The sequence below is a fragment of the Apium graveolens genome, chromosome 4, assembly GCF_009905375.1.
Source record: "Apium graveolens cultivar Ventura chromosome 4, ASM990537v1, whole genome shotgun sequence".
NCBI lineage: Eukaryota > Viridiplantae > Streptophyta > Magnoliopsida > Apiales > Apiaceae > Apium > Apium graveolens.
The window spans coordinates 262,455,294-262,471,481 of NC_133650.1; the positions used below are offsets into that span (position 1 = coordinate 262,455,294).

Below are 16,188 nucleotides of genomic sequence, written 5' to 3' on the forward strand. Positions count from 1 at the left end.
TTAATCTCACCCAAATTTATTTTGATTTAAATATGACTATTTCAGATTTTTCCACAAATAAGTCAAGTAAAGAAAAATGCCATGTAAGCATCAAAGATTCCATCAGGATTTAATATCAGAACTTAACTTATATCAAATTTTAACAGTCATCAGAACATGGCTTCTGTACTCAAAAAGTGAATATCTTTTTCTATGATTCTTCATGCAAATAAACTTGTTTTCTTCAGAGTTTAATCATCAGAACTTCCATCAGACCTTGTCCTTAGAACTTATGCAAATGACACTTAACTGTTTGTCAAAAACAACAATCACCACAGTAATTTTCATCAATCGTATGGAGTGAAAGTGTGTACATTTAGCAAAATATCAGATAAAGATTAAAGTCTGATCAACTTCAGTACATCTTAGAAATAAGGCATAACTCAGAAAAATGCTTAAAATCTGTCATCAGTCATGATGTCTACTATAGAACAAATTTATGCAAGAATCCACCTCAACTGTTTGTGCTCATTTTATGCATTTTTTGAAATTTCTTTTTACAGTGGCTTCTCAGTGTAAGTGAGTCAAGACTGCTTATCAGAATTTATGCTGTTATCAGAGTATTTCTCCAGTAATCATAGAGTGTGAAAAGTCACCAAGAATTTTTTTTGCTTTTCTAATGCATATTACTTAATACCAACAATGCACTTGGGTCTTCCCTTCCACATTTTTACTCTAGATCTCAAAGGAGTACCTGACTTTTATTCTTTTCTTTTCTTTTCTTTTGATAAGTGAGGCTTATCAGCACTTAGTTCATTCTTAAGATTTACTGACATCAGAATTTGAAAGATAAGAAACAAGAATCTAGTTTGTGATTTAGTAATAAGATACACAAAGTAAACTTGACTAAGCTCAATATCAGAATCTTCTTGTGTTAATGAGTTTCCACATAAACAACTAATTTAAACATGGGATTTCTAGTATGTTAGAGACTACTAGGTCAGCATCTAGCACAATTATCCTCATTGGATTGAATAGTCACAGAACATTCATAACACTTATCAGAGTATATAAATCCACATCAGATAACAATCAACATTTAATGAATTTTCAAATTAAGCACATATTACATATAGATAATACAATCTGTAAACACTGATCATAAAGTTTGATGCATGAGAACAAAAACTAGGCAGATTTAGAGAAAGAACCTGAAACCATTCCAAGTTCATTTACCAATCTTATAAAAGTAGCTTCACATAATGGTTTTCTGAAGATATCTGCTAGCTGTTGACCTGTTGGAACAAAATGCAATTCCACTGTACCTTCATCCACATGTTCCCTTATGAAATGGTACCTATTGCTGATGTGCTTTGTCATTGAGTGTTGAACTGGATTACCTGTCATAGCAATAGCACTTTGATTATCACAGTAAATAGGGATTTTAAAAAATTCTAACCCATAATCCAGTAACTGATTCTTCATCCAAAGAATCTGTGCACAACAACTTCCCGCAGCAATATATTCTGCTTCTGCAGTTGATGTGGAAATTGACTTTTGTTTCTTGCTAAACCAAGAAACCAATCTGCCTCCAAGAAATTGGCAGCTTCCACTAGTGCTTTTCCTGTCTATTTTGCATCCTGCAAAATCGGCATATGAGTAACCAATTAGCTTAAAACCTGATTCCCTAGGATACCACAATCCTAGATCAGCTGTACCCTTAAGGTACTTGAAAATTCTTTTCACAGCTATTAAGTGAGGTTCTCTTGGATCAGCCTGAAATCTTGCACAAAGACAGGTAGCATACATGATATCAGGTCTACTTGCAGTTAGATAAAGTAAGGAGCCAATCATACCTCTGTAGTTAGTAATATCTACTGATTTACCAGTATCCTTATCTAACTTGGTTGCGGTGGCCATGAGAGTGGATGCAGTTGAACAATCTTGCATTCCAAATTTCTTTAGTAAATTTATGATATACTTGGATTGACAGATAAAAGTGCCTTCTTCAGTTTGCTTGACTTGAAGGCCCAGAAAATAGCTGAGTTCTCCCATCATACTCATTTGATATCTTGACTGCATTAGCTTTGCAAACTTCTCACACAGTTTGGAATTAGTAGAACCAAATATGATATCATCAACATAAATCTGTACCAAAAGTAAGTCCTTTCCATGGTTGAGGTAGAATAAAGTCTTCTCAATTGTGCCTCTGTGAAATCCACTTTCCAGAAGGAATTGAGCTAAAGTCTCATACCATGCTCTTGGAGCTTGCTTAAGGCCATAAAGTGCTTTGTCATGCCTGTAGACATGATTGGGAAATTTAGGATCTACAAAGCCTGGTGGTTGTTCAACATATACCTCTTCTTCCAATTCTCCATTGAGAAAAGCACTTTTCACATCCATTTGAAAGACTTTAAACTTCTTGTGAGCAGCATAAACCAAAAAGATCCTTATGGCTTCTAATCTAGCAATTGGTGCAAATGTTTCATCATAATCCATACCCTCCTGTTGAGAGTAGCCTTTAGCAACCAGTCTTGCTTTATTCCTTGTAATTATGCCATCACTGTCAGTTTTGTTTCTGAACACCCATTTTGTACCAACAACTGATCTGTTCTTTGGTCTTGGCACTAGGGTCCAGACTTTATTTCTTTCAAATTCATTTAACTCTTCCTGCATTGCTTGCACCCAATCAGTATCTTGAAGAGCTTCTTCCACTTTCTTTGGTTTAGTCTGAGATAGAAAAGAATGATAGAGATATTCATTTGAAGTTGCAGTTCTAGTTCTGACACCTGCTTCACGATCTCCAATGATTAAATCAGGTGTATGTGCTTTAGTCCACTTCCTTGCAAATGGAAGTTGATCTCTAGAACTGGGTCCTCCCCCATGATCCATGCTGTCTCCATCAGCATCTTCTGATGCTCCCCCCTGTAGTTATGCTCTCTGACACTTCAGAATTTGAATTTGATTTTTCAGGAGTTGAAGAATCAGATCTTCCAGAATTATCAAAATTTCACTCATCAAAACTAGATGAATCAGAACTTGAAGATCCAGTGCCAGGTTATGATGCTTCTCGAGAGTCTTGAGATGTGGTAGGTTCTTCAACTTGCTCCCCCTGGACAGGTGCATTTTCCTTTGGAGTTGTTACCACAGTTTCAACGATATCAGAACTTAATCCATCAGAACTTACAGGATCAGGATTTAAGTCATCAGAATTTCCAGAATCAGAATTTAAATCTTCATTCTCAAATCTCAGCTGATCATGATCATCGAAATCTTCAAGTCCAGTAATCTTCTTATCATCAAAAGAGACATTGATAGATTCCATGACAACTCTTGTTCTTAAATTGTAGACTCTGAAGGCTTTTATGGAAAGTGGATATCCAACAAAAATTCCTTCATCAGCTTTTAGATCAAATTTTGACAGCTGCTCAGGATGAGTCTTAAGAACAAAACACTTGCAACCAAATACATGAATATATTTCAGATTTGGCTTCTTCTTCTTCACCATTTCATATGGTATTTTTCCATGCTTGTTTATAAGTGAAGCATTTTGTGTAAAACAAGCAGTTTGCACAGCTTCAGCCTAAAAATAGGATGGTAACTTTGCTTCATCAAGCATTGTTCATGCAGCTTCAATAAGAGTCATGTTCTTTCTTTCTACAACTCCATTTGCTGTGGAGTTCCAGGTGCAGAAAAGTCCTGTTTGATTCCATGATCTTTGCAGAACTCTTCCATGACTGAATTCTTGAACTCAGTGCCATTATCACTCCTTATTATTTTAACAGAATCTTTGATCAATTTATCCAGCTGTTTGACATGATCAGTTAGAGTAGATGATGTTTCAGTCTTCTTGTGCAAGAAATACACCCAAGTGTATCTTGTGAACTCATCCACTATAACCATAACATATTTCTTCTTTGCAATAGACATGACATTGACTGGACCAAATAGATCAACATGCAGTAGGTGATAAGGCTCAAGAATTGATGACTCAGTTTTGCTCTTGAAAGAAGATTTTCTTTGTTTTGCCTTCTGACATGAATCACAAAGGCCATCAGGAGCAAATATTGTTTTTGGAAGTCCTTTCACAAGATCTTTCTTTACAAGTTCATTTATATTGTTGAAATTTAAGTGAGAGAGTTTCTTGTGCCAATTCCAGCTTTCTTCAATTGATGCTCTACTCAACAGACAGATTGCAGAACCATTAGTATTTGTTGAAAGTCTGGCTTCATAAATGTTACCATGCCTGTATCCTTTCAGAACCACTTTTCCTGTAGAATTACTTATAACTTCACAGTGTTCTTCAAAGAAATCCACATGATAACCTCTGTCACAGATTTGACTTATACTCAACAGATTGTGTTTAAGTCCAGAGACAAGAGCTACTGATTCAATGATGACATTCCCAAGATTGATCTTACCATATCCCAGAGTTTTTCCAATGTTGCCATCTCCATAAGAAACTCCTGGACCAGCTTTCTCCATAAAATCTGATAGCAGGGCTTTATTTCCAGTCATATATCCTGAACATCCACTGTCCAGAACTAGGATGTTCTTCCTGCTGCCCTGCAATCACAAAGACCACTAATGGTTAATTTTTTGGACCCAGACTTGCTTGGATCCTTTGGCCTTTTTAAGTTTGTTAACATTTGCAGCGGATTTAACATCAGAGTTTATGCTAACATTTTTCTTATCAGTATTAACGGTATCAGACTTTATATCATACTTTACACTAGAAGGAATTAAAGTAACTTTCTTCAAAGAAGGTTTTATCTGATAATAATCATAGTACAAACTATGATATTCCTTACAAGTATAAATGGAATGCCATGTACTACCACAATGAAAACAAGGATTTTGTGGCTTAAACCTAACAGACTGACTCTTAACTCCTGATTTAGAAGGTAAGGAGTTTATATTCTTATTCTTCCTGTAAAAAGAAGCCAGATGGTTAGAGTTTCCACAGTTATAACATTTCTTTCTAGGAGCATTAAGAACATGCATATAATTGTTGCTTTTTTTCACACCTTCCTTTCCATTCCTATTTTTCTTAGCTACATTTACCTTGTTTACACTGGTAATCTCTTTCAGCTTATATTTAAGCTGCTTCTTCGTCATTAAGCCTATGTTAACTTCATTTGATTTATCCTGTTCTAATTTGTCAGAAGTTGACTCTGCTATCACTTCTGTCTCAGTATCTTTCATCTTTTCAGAATCAGACTTTATAGTTTTAGCTACAAATTTAATAGGATTTACCTTTGGCTTAGTAGTCTATTTAATAATAATTGGCTTAACTTGTTCAGTTCCTTTTTCACTTTTCTCATCTCCATAACCTAAGCCCTATTTCCAGTTCCCACTACTTAGTATATCCTGAGTTGTTCTGCCAGAGTTAGTCCAAGTCCTGATAATCTCTCTCTCCTTTTCTAACTCAGTTTTTAGAGATTTATTCATTTTTAGCACTTCATCTCTAACATAGAAAGCATCATCTCTATCCTTCTGAGTTTGATGGAACATAACTAACTCTTTTTCTAAATAATCATTTCTCTTTTTAAAAGCAAGATTTTTAGAAGTTAATCTTTCACATGTTAAATTTTGATCTCTATAGCTAATAAAAATGGTTTTAAGATATAATCTCAACTCATTAATATCATCAGTATGAAAGGCATAAGTTGTTTGAGGTACCTTTAACTCAGCAGCATCAGAACTGCTATCAGCATTTGCCATAAAGGCATAGTTCTCCTCATCTTCAGAATCTGAGGTGTTTGTCCAGCTTTTCTTCTTTGTGACAAGAGTCTTGCCTTTATCACTCTTTCTTTTCTTGCATTCAGAAGATATGTGGCCTTTCTCACCACAATTGTAGCATTTGACATTTGAGTAATCTCTTCTGTCAGACTTTCCTCCTTTGCCTTCAGATTTTCTAAAGCCCTTCTTATCAGAACTTCTACCTTTCCTGGAAAACTTCTTTCCCCTTTTGAATTTCCTGTAGGCTATTCTAGTGATACCCTTCACCGTAAGAGCACACAGCTTCATCATCTCTTCATCAGCATCTACTTCAGGTAGACTTTCAGTTTCTGAATCATCATCATCAGAACTTGATGATTCTGAATCAGACTTTATGATGAGAGCCTTTCCTTTTCCTTTCTTTGATACAACCACTTTGGGGGATTCCTCCTCAGCATTAAGAGCAACTGTCCTTGACTTTCTCCCATGTCTCTTGCTTTTTTAATCCATCTCAAGTTCATAAGTCTTGAGCATTCCATAAATTTCATCAAGAGTACTTTAATCAAGAGCATAGTTATCTCTTATAATAGTAGCTTTCAAATCCCAACTTTCAGGAAGAGCTAAAAAGAATTTTAGATTTGAATCTTCAATGTCATATTCTTTGTCCACCAGTCACAGATCATTCCAGAGTTTGACAAACCTGTCATATAAGTCAGTTAATGACTCATCACTTTTTGAGTCAAAGTGCTCATTCTCTTGAGTGAGTATAGTCCTCCTGTTTTTCTTGATTGCATCAGTTCCCTGACACCTTGTCTCCAAAGCATCCCATATCTCCTTTGAAGTCTTGCATTGAATTACCCTATTTGACATGACATTATCAATTGCACTATGCAGCAAATGCCTTACCTTTGCATCCTTGGCAATAGATGAGATATCTTCAGCTGGGTATTCACTTTTCTCCTTTGGTATGGTCTTTGATGGCTGATCTGCAACTATAACAGAGAGCTTGGTTGGCTTATGCGGTCCTTCATAAATTCTGTCAAGGTATTCTGGATCTGTAGCTTCCAGAAATATAACCATCTTTACTTTCCATATGGGATACTCAGAAGGTCTCAGCATGGGAACCCTGATAGTCTCATATCAACTATGGGTTTGAGTCTTTGGAGTTTCTTCAATTTTGGCAGGCTTGGTTGGATTTTATGCTTCTTCAGACATGATTGTTTTGGATCTTTACTGTATGTGTGTTAACAGATAAGCTCTGATACCACTTGTTAGGTCACACAACACTGTAGAAGGGGTTGAATACAGTGTAGAATACAATCAAATCGATTTAAAGCACAAGTAACAGAAAACAGATGTATTCGATATAATAAACTCTGTTACAATGGAACTGTTCTCTCTCAGTGATGAACAAATATCACGAGAGCTGCTAGGTTACAATTGTATGATCTTCTCGATGATCGTAACTCTTATAGAGTAAACCTATGTCTGTGTTTATATAGACACACAGTTACAAGATAACTTCTAATTGATATGGAATATAATTCTGTCTCCTAAAATATATCAATCAGATATCTTATATAATTCTTGTAGTCCTCTAACTCTTTCCATGCATATCTTCTACTTGTATTAGTCTCGATCTTCTTTCCTGTAAATCAACTTCCTTCCTTAACTGTTAGTCCTCCAGTACTTAAGTTCTGATATCCATCTTCTGATATTATCTTCTGATAATCTATGTCCTGATATCCTTAAGTCCTGACTTCCAGTAAGTCCTGATTCCAGTAAGAACTGATATTCCCTGTTAGTTAAGATCTGAAAACTAAACATGAAACATATTAGACATGACATCTCAAATATATCCAATATGTATCATACCTTTTTATAATTGTGCCATCAATTTGCCTATATTTGTTGTGTTTCAGTTAATAATATAGGTCATCCAATGAGAACTCCTCTATCAAGAACTAATGAACGTGTGCCGCCTAATATATCGTTAAGATCGTCAAGAGGTAAAATTTAGTTGGATTTATTTCACGATTACTATTTTTAACATCTAATTGCCAGAATTTGTAGCGGAGACATGCTTCAGGTAGTATTTCATCTCAGAATTCATGGTTAACACAGCAGACGCAAAGTGTTATGCAGACCTCTCTTATAGAAAATCTTGAAAGCCACATAATTTTTTCAGAAGAACCTAATGGTATAATTCTTGATATATCTCATTTTTCTAATACATCTGTTATAAAATTGCTTTTGAAATTGTGGATTTTGTGGGAATAGTTGCAGCAATGAACAATAGATCTATGATGCAGCCTGTTGCGGTAAAAAAAATCATAATCGTGTCTGCCGAGTCCTCTATCAAGATTTGATCAAAATATATCTCCTAATATTCCATCAAATTCAAAATCAGGTTAATTTTCATTACTTTCATTAACTTCTTTTTTCAGTTTATGTATAAGTGTTTATCAGCGCAAATGCTAAAATATGTTTCCCATCTTCTATGTAGTGCATAAAGTTAGGATTCATCCAAAGAATTTCAACAAAGAAGATCTCGGTGTATTTCGTAGCACCTTACCACATTTAAGAAAAATATCCGGACAATGTACGTCATCGCCTAATATTCAATTTTCTTCAACAACTAATATACAGTCATCAGGTAATGTTTTAAACAATAAAATGCAATTTCGAATGTATCAGTTCATTACGAAATTATGTCAAATTCTAAAAATTCAGTATTCTGTAAAATATTTTTTCTGGAATGTATTCCTCTTCTCAGACAGCTGAACAAAGTAAAAATCAATTTCAACGCATAATATCGCCAAACGTTCCTGTCAAAGGTATCAAATTTTGCGGCTTATTCCTTAGTTACAAAACTCTGAAGGATTATTTAAACAATGTGTCATGTTCAATACTCTGCATCTACTAATGTATATCATGCAGAACATAATAGTAAAAATGCAGAAATTCAGAATATTAACAGCAGTGGAAACAGTTCTCTCATATTCTCAATTCCTGAATCCTGTGTGACAACCATTCACAAACAAAAAGGTGTCAAAAAGAAAATTGTTGCTGACAGTGAAGAAGAACAGAATCATTCAAAAAAGTTTTGTGGAAAACTATCACCAGGTCCTTCGTCATTCAATACAGCAAATGTAAAGAGTATATTTGAAAAAGGTGAAAGTTCTAGGCAAAAAAATTTAATGAATGAGTTCAACGATGTTGATGACAATGTTACCATCGATAGTGATACAACATGTGGAGGTATTAATTATTTGTTTTCGAATAATTTGTTTAATTCTGCAAGACACTAATAATTATTTTACTGTCTGAAGCATCACATACTTTTGCTCAATAATGATTTTTAAAAATTTGCATTTTTTGCGACAGACATGGCAAGTGATATTGAGGATATTGATGAAGAATATTTTAGCAATAATCAATCTATGTGGGACGGATACTTGGATCTTGGAGCTCCTGATAAAATCTGTTCGAAGTGTGATGCTGTCATGTGGAATAACGAAAAAAACAATAAGAGTTCTCCTAATAATCCACCAATATTTTATCTTTGTTGTAAAAATGGTCAAGTCGTACTGGATAAGGAGAAACAGCCTCCTGAACCTCTGGCTACTCTCCTTACTGGTGGTGTTCATTTTAAGCATTTCAAACAAAACATAAGGTTTTACAACTGCATGTTTGCCATGAGTTCTACTGGAGGAAAGATTGACCATTCAATAAACAGAGGTGGTGCGCCATATTGCTTCAAGGTCCAAGGTGTTAATTACCACAATATAGAAAAATCTGGTCCCAACTGACGATAACACTCCAAAGTTTTGTCAGCTTTATATCTATGACACAGAGGACGAAATCAACAACAGGATCAATACAGTTAATGGTGGCAGGGATGCTGTTAATGAAGAAATTGTACAATCTTTGTTGCATATGTTGGATGAGCATAACAGGTTGGTTAAAGGTTTTCGTATGGCTCGCGAAAGGGTTAGGCAAAATGCAGTAGATGAGTTTAAATTGGTTCTGATTTCATCGAGTTCAGCAAGTGGCCGACCAAATTACATTGCTCCATCAAATGAGGTAGCAGGATTGATTGTTACTTCTCCTTATGCAAAAGGCTGTTGAGATACTGTCATTGATTCTAGAGTTGACGGATTACAGAGGATTTTTGAGACTGATCCACGTTTCATTCAACTTCAATATCCATTACTTTTCCCTCACAGAGATATTGGATATTACCGTGAGATCCCATTAAATAGACCTATGAAGCATTCTAAGAGAGACGTAGAAGTTACCGAATCTGAAGATCCTGATGAAAAAGGTGCTAGAGAGTATATTACAATGAGAGAGTTCTATAATTATAAACTAATGATACGTCTTTCAGAAGGTACAAATTTGCTATTTAACAGAAGTATAATTTCTCATTCAGCTGTTCAAATTTGTGATAATTAGTTTATATTCAATTCATTTATACCTTTTACTGTAACAAGTTTGACACCACATCTTGGAGGTCGTTTATGACAACAATATGTTGTGGATGCTTTCACCACAATTGAGCAGTACAGATTGGACTGGATTAGAGACCATCAAACTACTATAAGATCTGATCTCTACCATAATATCAGAGATGCAATACAAAAGGGAGATAGAAATCCATCCAATATTGGTAAAGCAATCATTCTTCCCGCTTCATTCACCGGATGTAAGCGCTATATGACTCAGTATTTTAAAGACTTATTAGCAATATGTCGAACTTTAGGACATCCTTCATTATTCCTTACTATGACCACTAATACAAAATGGCCCAAAATTTAGCGCATGTTAAAACATATGCCTGGTGTTGATGTTGCTGATGCACCTGATATTGTAGCCAGAGTCTTTAAAATGAAGGTTGATCAACTTATAGATATGATTAAAAAGAAAAATTGTTTTGGCAGATGTATAGGAGGTATAATTTTCGCTAAGTTTTTTTATACTCACACAATTATTCCTAAATTGTTATATCAAAATGTACTTTTAGTATATATTTTGCCTGGTACTAACCGTTTTTCTACAATATTTCCATAGTGATGCATGTAATTGAATTCCAGAAGCGTGAATTGCCTCACACTCATATATTAATTTGGTTGCACCCCGACGATAGACCTAAAACAACTGAGCAAATTGATAAAATGGTATCAGCTGAAATTCCCGATCCAGAAATTGATCCAGTTGGATATAATTCCGTGAGCAATTATATGATCCACGGACCATGTGGTTCTGATTATATTAAATCTCCATGCATGGCCAAAGGCAACTGTATAAAGCATTTTCCTAAGCGGTATTTTTATTAAGATCCTTATATTATAACTACTTTACTTTGTTAATACCTCCAGTTTTATTACCAGATTTTTTACAATTTTAAATATATTTTGTTACAGGTATAATTCTCATACATTTTTGGATGAGTGTGGATTCCCCATATATAAAAGAAGGGGGACTGGAATTACCATTAACAAGAAGGGGGTCAATCTTGATAATCGCTTTATTGTCCCATTCAATCGCGATCTTTTGGTGCATTTTCAATGTCACATGAATCTGGAGATTTGCAATAATTCAAGATCATTAAAGTACCTTCTCAAATACTGTCTAAAGAGTCATGACACGACAATAATGTGTTTGAGGAAAACACGTACAGGTACTTCTGCAACAATCCTAAAAAAGCACCAAAAGGTCCGATTGATGAGGTAAAACATTATTTGGATGGGAGATATGTTTGCGCGTCAGAAGCATCTTGGAGGATATTTGCTTTTGACATTCATTCCCGTTGGCCATCGGTAGAGAGGTTACGGATATATTTACCAGGCGAGAAGCATGTTTCGTTTTGAAAGGAATATGTCCTAAGTCCAATCATGTATGAGGATTTAGGAATAACTTTTATGTAATCTGTTTTGATTTCATTGATATTAATAAAAGACTTTTTTTGTTTTTATTACGGGCTCTATCTTTTTAAGTGTTTAAATAAGATATACCATAGTTTAGAGTAAAGCTTTTTATGGATTATGATGAGATCATAATAGTGAGACCTAAAAGATGATAACTCTAAACTTAAATAGTTCCTGGTCATAGGATTACTAACTGGTAATTAATAATCCGCAAAGATCGGTACATACTATGCTTGCTTTATTATGAAGGATGTCTGTTCTCATAGACATTTGTGTGGTGACACTATAGCTAGTATGTAGGTGCTTATTATAGAATAAGTTCACTGAACATGACTAGCACAGCTGAACAACTGATGGAGTTCACTCACGTGTCAGCAGTTGTTCATATAGTGATAGTTGTACAAGTATCCTTAGACTTGAGGTCATCATAATCATCTTGTGTACACTGAACTATGCTTTGGTTTAGTTCTTATTCTCCAGGGACAATTATTAGGGCTCTACTGGGTATAGGAATTTGTACACGAAGATAGTGTATGATCAATATAGGATCTACCCCTTCCAGTGAAGGAAGCGAATGTTCAAGGCTGATCCACTTATGCTAGTTCAGGAATCTCTGGCCAGAGTGAATGAAATTAGAAAGGAGTTTCTAATTTGTATAGAACTACGCATAGTAAATGGTAAGCAAGTGATTAAATTAGATAGGCTTGACACGAGATCCATACCTTGTATTTAATCGGGACATTGTAGGGTAGAAGGAGTTTATTGTAGGGTAACTATTCACTGAATAGGTTCTTGGTATTCTAACCAGTGAATTCATATTATCCGGATAGTCGCGATATGCTGAAAAGTATCCCTCACGATGTAGAATAAATGTGATTAATTAATTAATCATATTTAATAAATTAGAGAATTTATATAAATAATGATAAAATAGTTTTATTATTATTTATTTCTACTACCGGCTTAATATTAAACCTACAGGGTCACACCATAAAAAGAGAATGATTTAATGGTGGAGGAATTAATTAATAATGGCTAATAATTATTTATTTGTGAAATAAATAATTAATTGGCAAATTTAATAATTGAATAAATGAGATTTAATTGATTATAAATTAATTAAGAAAAGTTCTTAATATTATTAATTAAGGATTTAATTTTTGGAAATTAAATCAAGAGAGAGAATTATTTCTAAAGTGTTTAGAAAAAGGATTAATAATTAAAAGGTGTTTTAATTATTAATGAGAATAATAAATGGGATAATAATAATAATATTTATGGGAAAATTTCAGCTGAAAATTTTGCCTATAAATATACTATTATAGACCCTATTTTGATTGGAACCCAAAAACCCAAAAAGTTTTAGAAAACCAAATTCTCTCCACCTCCTCCTCCTCCTTAACGTCGTTTTCTTGGTGGATACCTGTAACGCCCCCAAATCCGGGGTCAGAGGATTTGGTCGTCACTATAAAACTTCAATCCAAATTAACCTGTTAAATCAATAAATAAATGCCAGCGGAAGATAATTATCATAAATGACCCCAAGCTACTCCAAGATCTTTTAAGGTTACAGTTCTAGAAAGAAGATATCCAAATTCCACAAATAAATTTTTCACTTTCTTTTGAAACTCTTTTCAATAAATACCAACTCAAAACTAAACCCACTAGTATAACTTCGAAATGAAGTATACTAGGCCCAAATAAAATATACAACTATAATATAATATAATATAAACAACTTTACACAATAAAACTTACACTAGCCCGCAACCCTAGACCAACCACCTTCCAAAAGCTTCTTCTTTGCTTCCTAGAATTACGCGGCTAAACAGCAAGCTAATCCTCACTGGAGGTTAAATTTAAAAACAGGCAAGTATGAGCGAAAGAAATGCTCAGCAAGTTCATTATAATATATATATGGTTGTTTTGACATAAAACCGACATCTGCATTAGAGCAGAACATTTAAAATCATAATTGCTGAATATTAAAATTTTAGTTGAGGAATCCCAGAATTGATTCCTTAATTGTATTCAAAACCATTTTGATATTTTTGAGCGAAATGCTTCAGCAATACTCTGAATCTTGACGAGGATCAAACTCGTAAAACAGTGTTTACGGAAATATCGTAAACCACAATAACATGAAACAATGATTATGGATTGAATCATAAACTTTATTCAAAACCGAACTCTTCAAATTAATACTTATTTTGCTGTCATATCAAATTAGATATCAATATGAACTTTGATGCTCACAACATTCCATACTGAAGTCAACATCATTCATCTATACTAATACCACCTTTGATATTTAACAACAACGTGAGTATCAGTATAAATTAGAATCTAAATTAAAACTGCATTTTACCATTATTCCAAAACAGAAATAGTTGATAAATCCTTCCTTATAAGATTATCAAAAGTAATAGAATAATATCGATTGGAACCAAATTATGCACTATGCTGTTCCTGATGATCAGTCATGAAACAACACCGGTATCCCGCAGCCATACCGTTAATATAGGTACTACCCGTATCCCGAAGACATACGGTACCTATAGGGCGCCAGAAAAGGCGTAACTAGCCTTGTAAGATATTACACTTCTGTATTGCACTTCCGTATAATAGCTCACGCTGGACCGGTGCCTCGGCCTCTTACGCTACCAGTAACCATCAAATCTCAAAACCTTTTATTGAAAAGGGGTCATAATACTCGACACCCGAAATAATTTTATTCCCCCATTAACTTGGGTAGGAATATTCACAACCAAATCACTTTTCTCAAAATCCAAAACATTTATAAATCCAGAAATTGGATAAGTAAAATCACTTGACTATTCTGAATATAGAATAGCAGATGAGTATTTGCATAAACAGAATTATTTAATTTAGCGATATGTAAAACATTTATCTATTCCGAACAGAGAATAGGGAAAACAATACTTGCATAATATAATTCAAAATAAACGTCACTTGAATGATAAGTGAAGTCAGGGGTACTTGCCTTTGAGTTTTTAGCAGTTAATCACACTCGCAAACACGCATATATTCTGACATTCTGTCTCAAAATATCACTGTCTTTCTTTTCAACACTTCACCGATATGCTGCTCCTGCGATTGCTAGAAGCCAAATATCCAATACCATTTCATCTCATTCTTTATCCAACGTCTTGTCCCGACCAGCTCGAGAGATCCGCATCTATAATTAAAATATAGAACTTTAATCGTCTAAACGATAATGACTCGACGAACTACGCGTCAAAACCCTAATGTCTACCCATACGATAGCCCACACATAAAGAAAACAGTCAAACACAAGACTCTTGACCCACGTACGCACATAATTCACATAGCACGTAAGCACAAAACTCATGTATCACATAATTTATAACACACATCCCTCGATTCGTCAAAAGGTTCGACTCGGTATGTTTAAAACTAAAATCGGGTCAAAATAATGATTTATCGATCAAAAATTGACTTGGAATGATTCGTAAAACAAACGACCTTTCGAAACAAAAGGATTTGGGTCTCGAAAGTATTTTTAATGAAAGCAGAATATTTTTCTGAGTCTTTACACGTTTGTTTCGTATTAAACGGACGAACGGTTTATTTAATATGAATTTTTGAACATTTTTCGGAATTAAAACAGGTCTCTGAATCATTTTATAACTAAATAATAGGGCTCGAACACCCGAAAATAATTTTATAAGAATTATCGAGCCTGGAAAATAATTTAAAATAATATTTTCTTGGAAATCGGACAGCACCTCCTCTATTTCTCGGACTGCCCGTCGATATCATATCGACTCAACCAACAACAATCAACACAATACTTTATATATACGCGCATAAACACTAAAGAAATGAATAACACGGCCACCTGAACCAAAACTCGGACCAAAAGTGACTTCTCCAACAATTTCTAAAAATTATGAAATAAATATATAAACACTAACATGCTATAATATACAAAAGTACGAAGGCGGAATTTCGGAATCGTTACCCAAAATAAATTCTGATCACCCCGAAGAGAATATCTGATGTCTGGAAAATATCTCCAGAAAAATCCAAAATTAATAGCCATAGACATATACACGCTAAGATGTCATGTGGAGTAATCACCGCCTCCAAACTCTTTTTCTGCGCCCCGAAAATAAATTAAAACGGAAATATAACGGAAATATGCCCCGCAAATTTTCTTCTCAAAACCTCACAATATATATACCTATGCGTAGGTATCGAAGCGCTGATCGTTTATATATATACCAATTGAAATTTGGATATACGGTTTGTAAGATATGAATTTTTGAAAATTAAAAGTATATAAACAGGGAGAGAGACAGAGAGACAGCCAGGAGGGGAGAAACTGTTTTGGGTAAAAAGGAAAGGGGGCAGGGGGCTTAACGCGGGTGGGGGTAGGTGGCAGGGGGTGGGGGGCGCTGTTTGACACGTTTTGGTGTTTTTTTTTTCCTTTTTCTTTTAAGAGAGCACACCAACGTATCCTTATTTATACCTGAAAATTTTGTTTTGCCCCGCATTTCTCAACTTATCGAAT

At 34.5% G+C, this 16,188-nt stretch overlaps 1 protein-coding gene across 1 annotated transcript in view; it reads left to right on the forward strand.

Annotated features, from left to right (window-relative positions):
• Positions 1–8,594: 8,594 nt before the first annotated feature.
• LOC141719570 (uncharacterized) overlaps positions 8,595–16,188 on the forward strand; it is a 103,697-nt gene continuing 96,103 nt past the window's right edge. Inside the window, exons 1-6 of the mRNA XM_074521947.1 lie at positions 8,595–8,961; positions 9,088–9,471; positions 9,557–9,786; positions 9,868–10,093; positions 10,774–11,026; positions 11,127–11,383. Of these exons, the coding sequence (XP_074378048.1) occupies positions 8,595–8,961; positions 9,088–9,471; positions 9,557–9,786; positions 9,868–10,093; positions 10,774–11,026; positions 11,127–11,383 (1,717 nt within the window). The remainder of the gene's footprint in view (positions 8,962–9,087; positions 9,472–9,556; positions 9,787–9,867; positions 10,094–10,773; positions 11,027–11,126; positions 11,384–16,188) is intronic.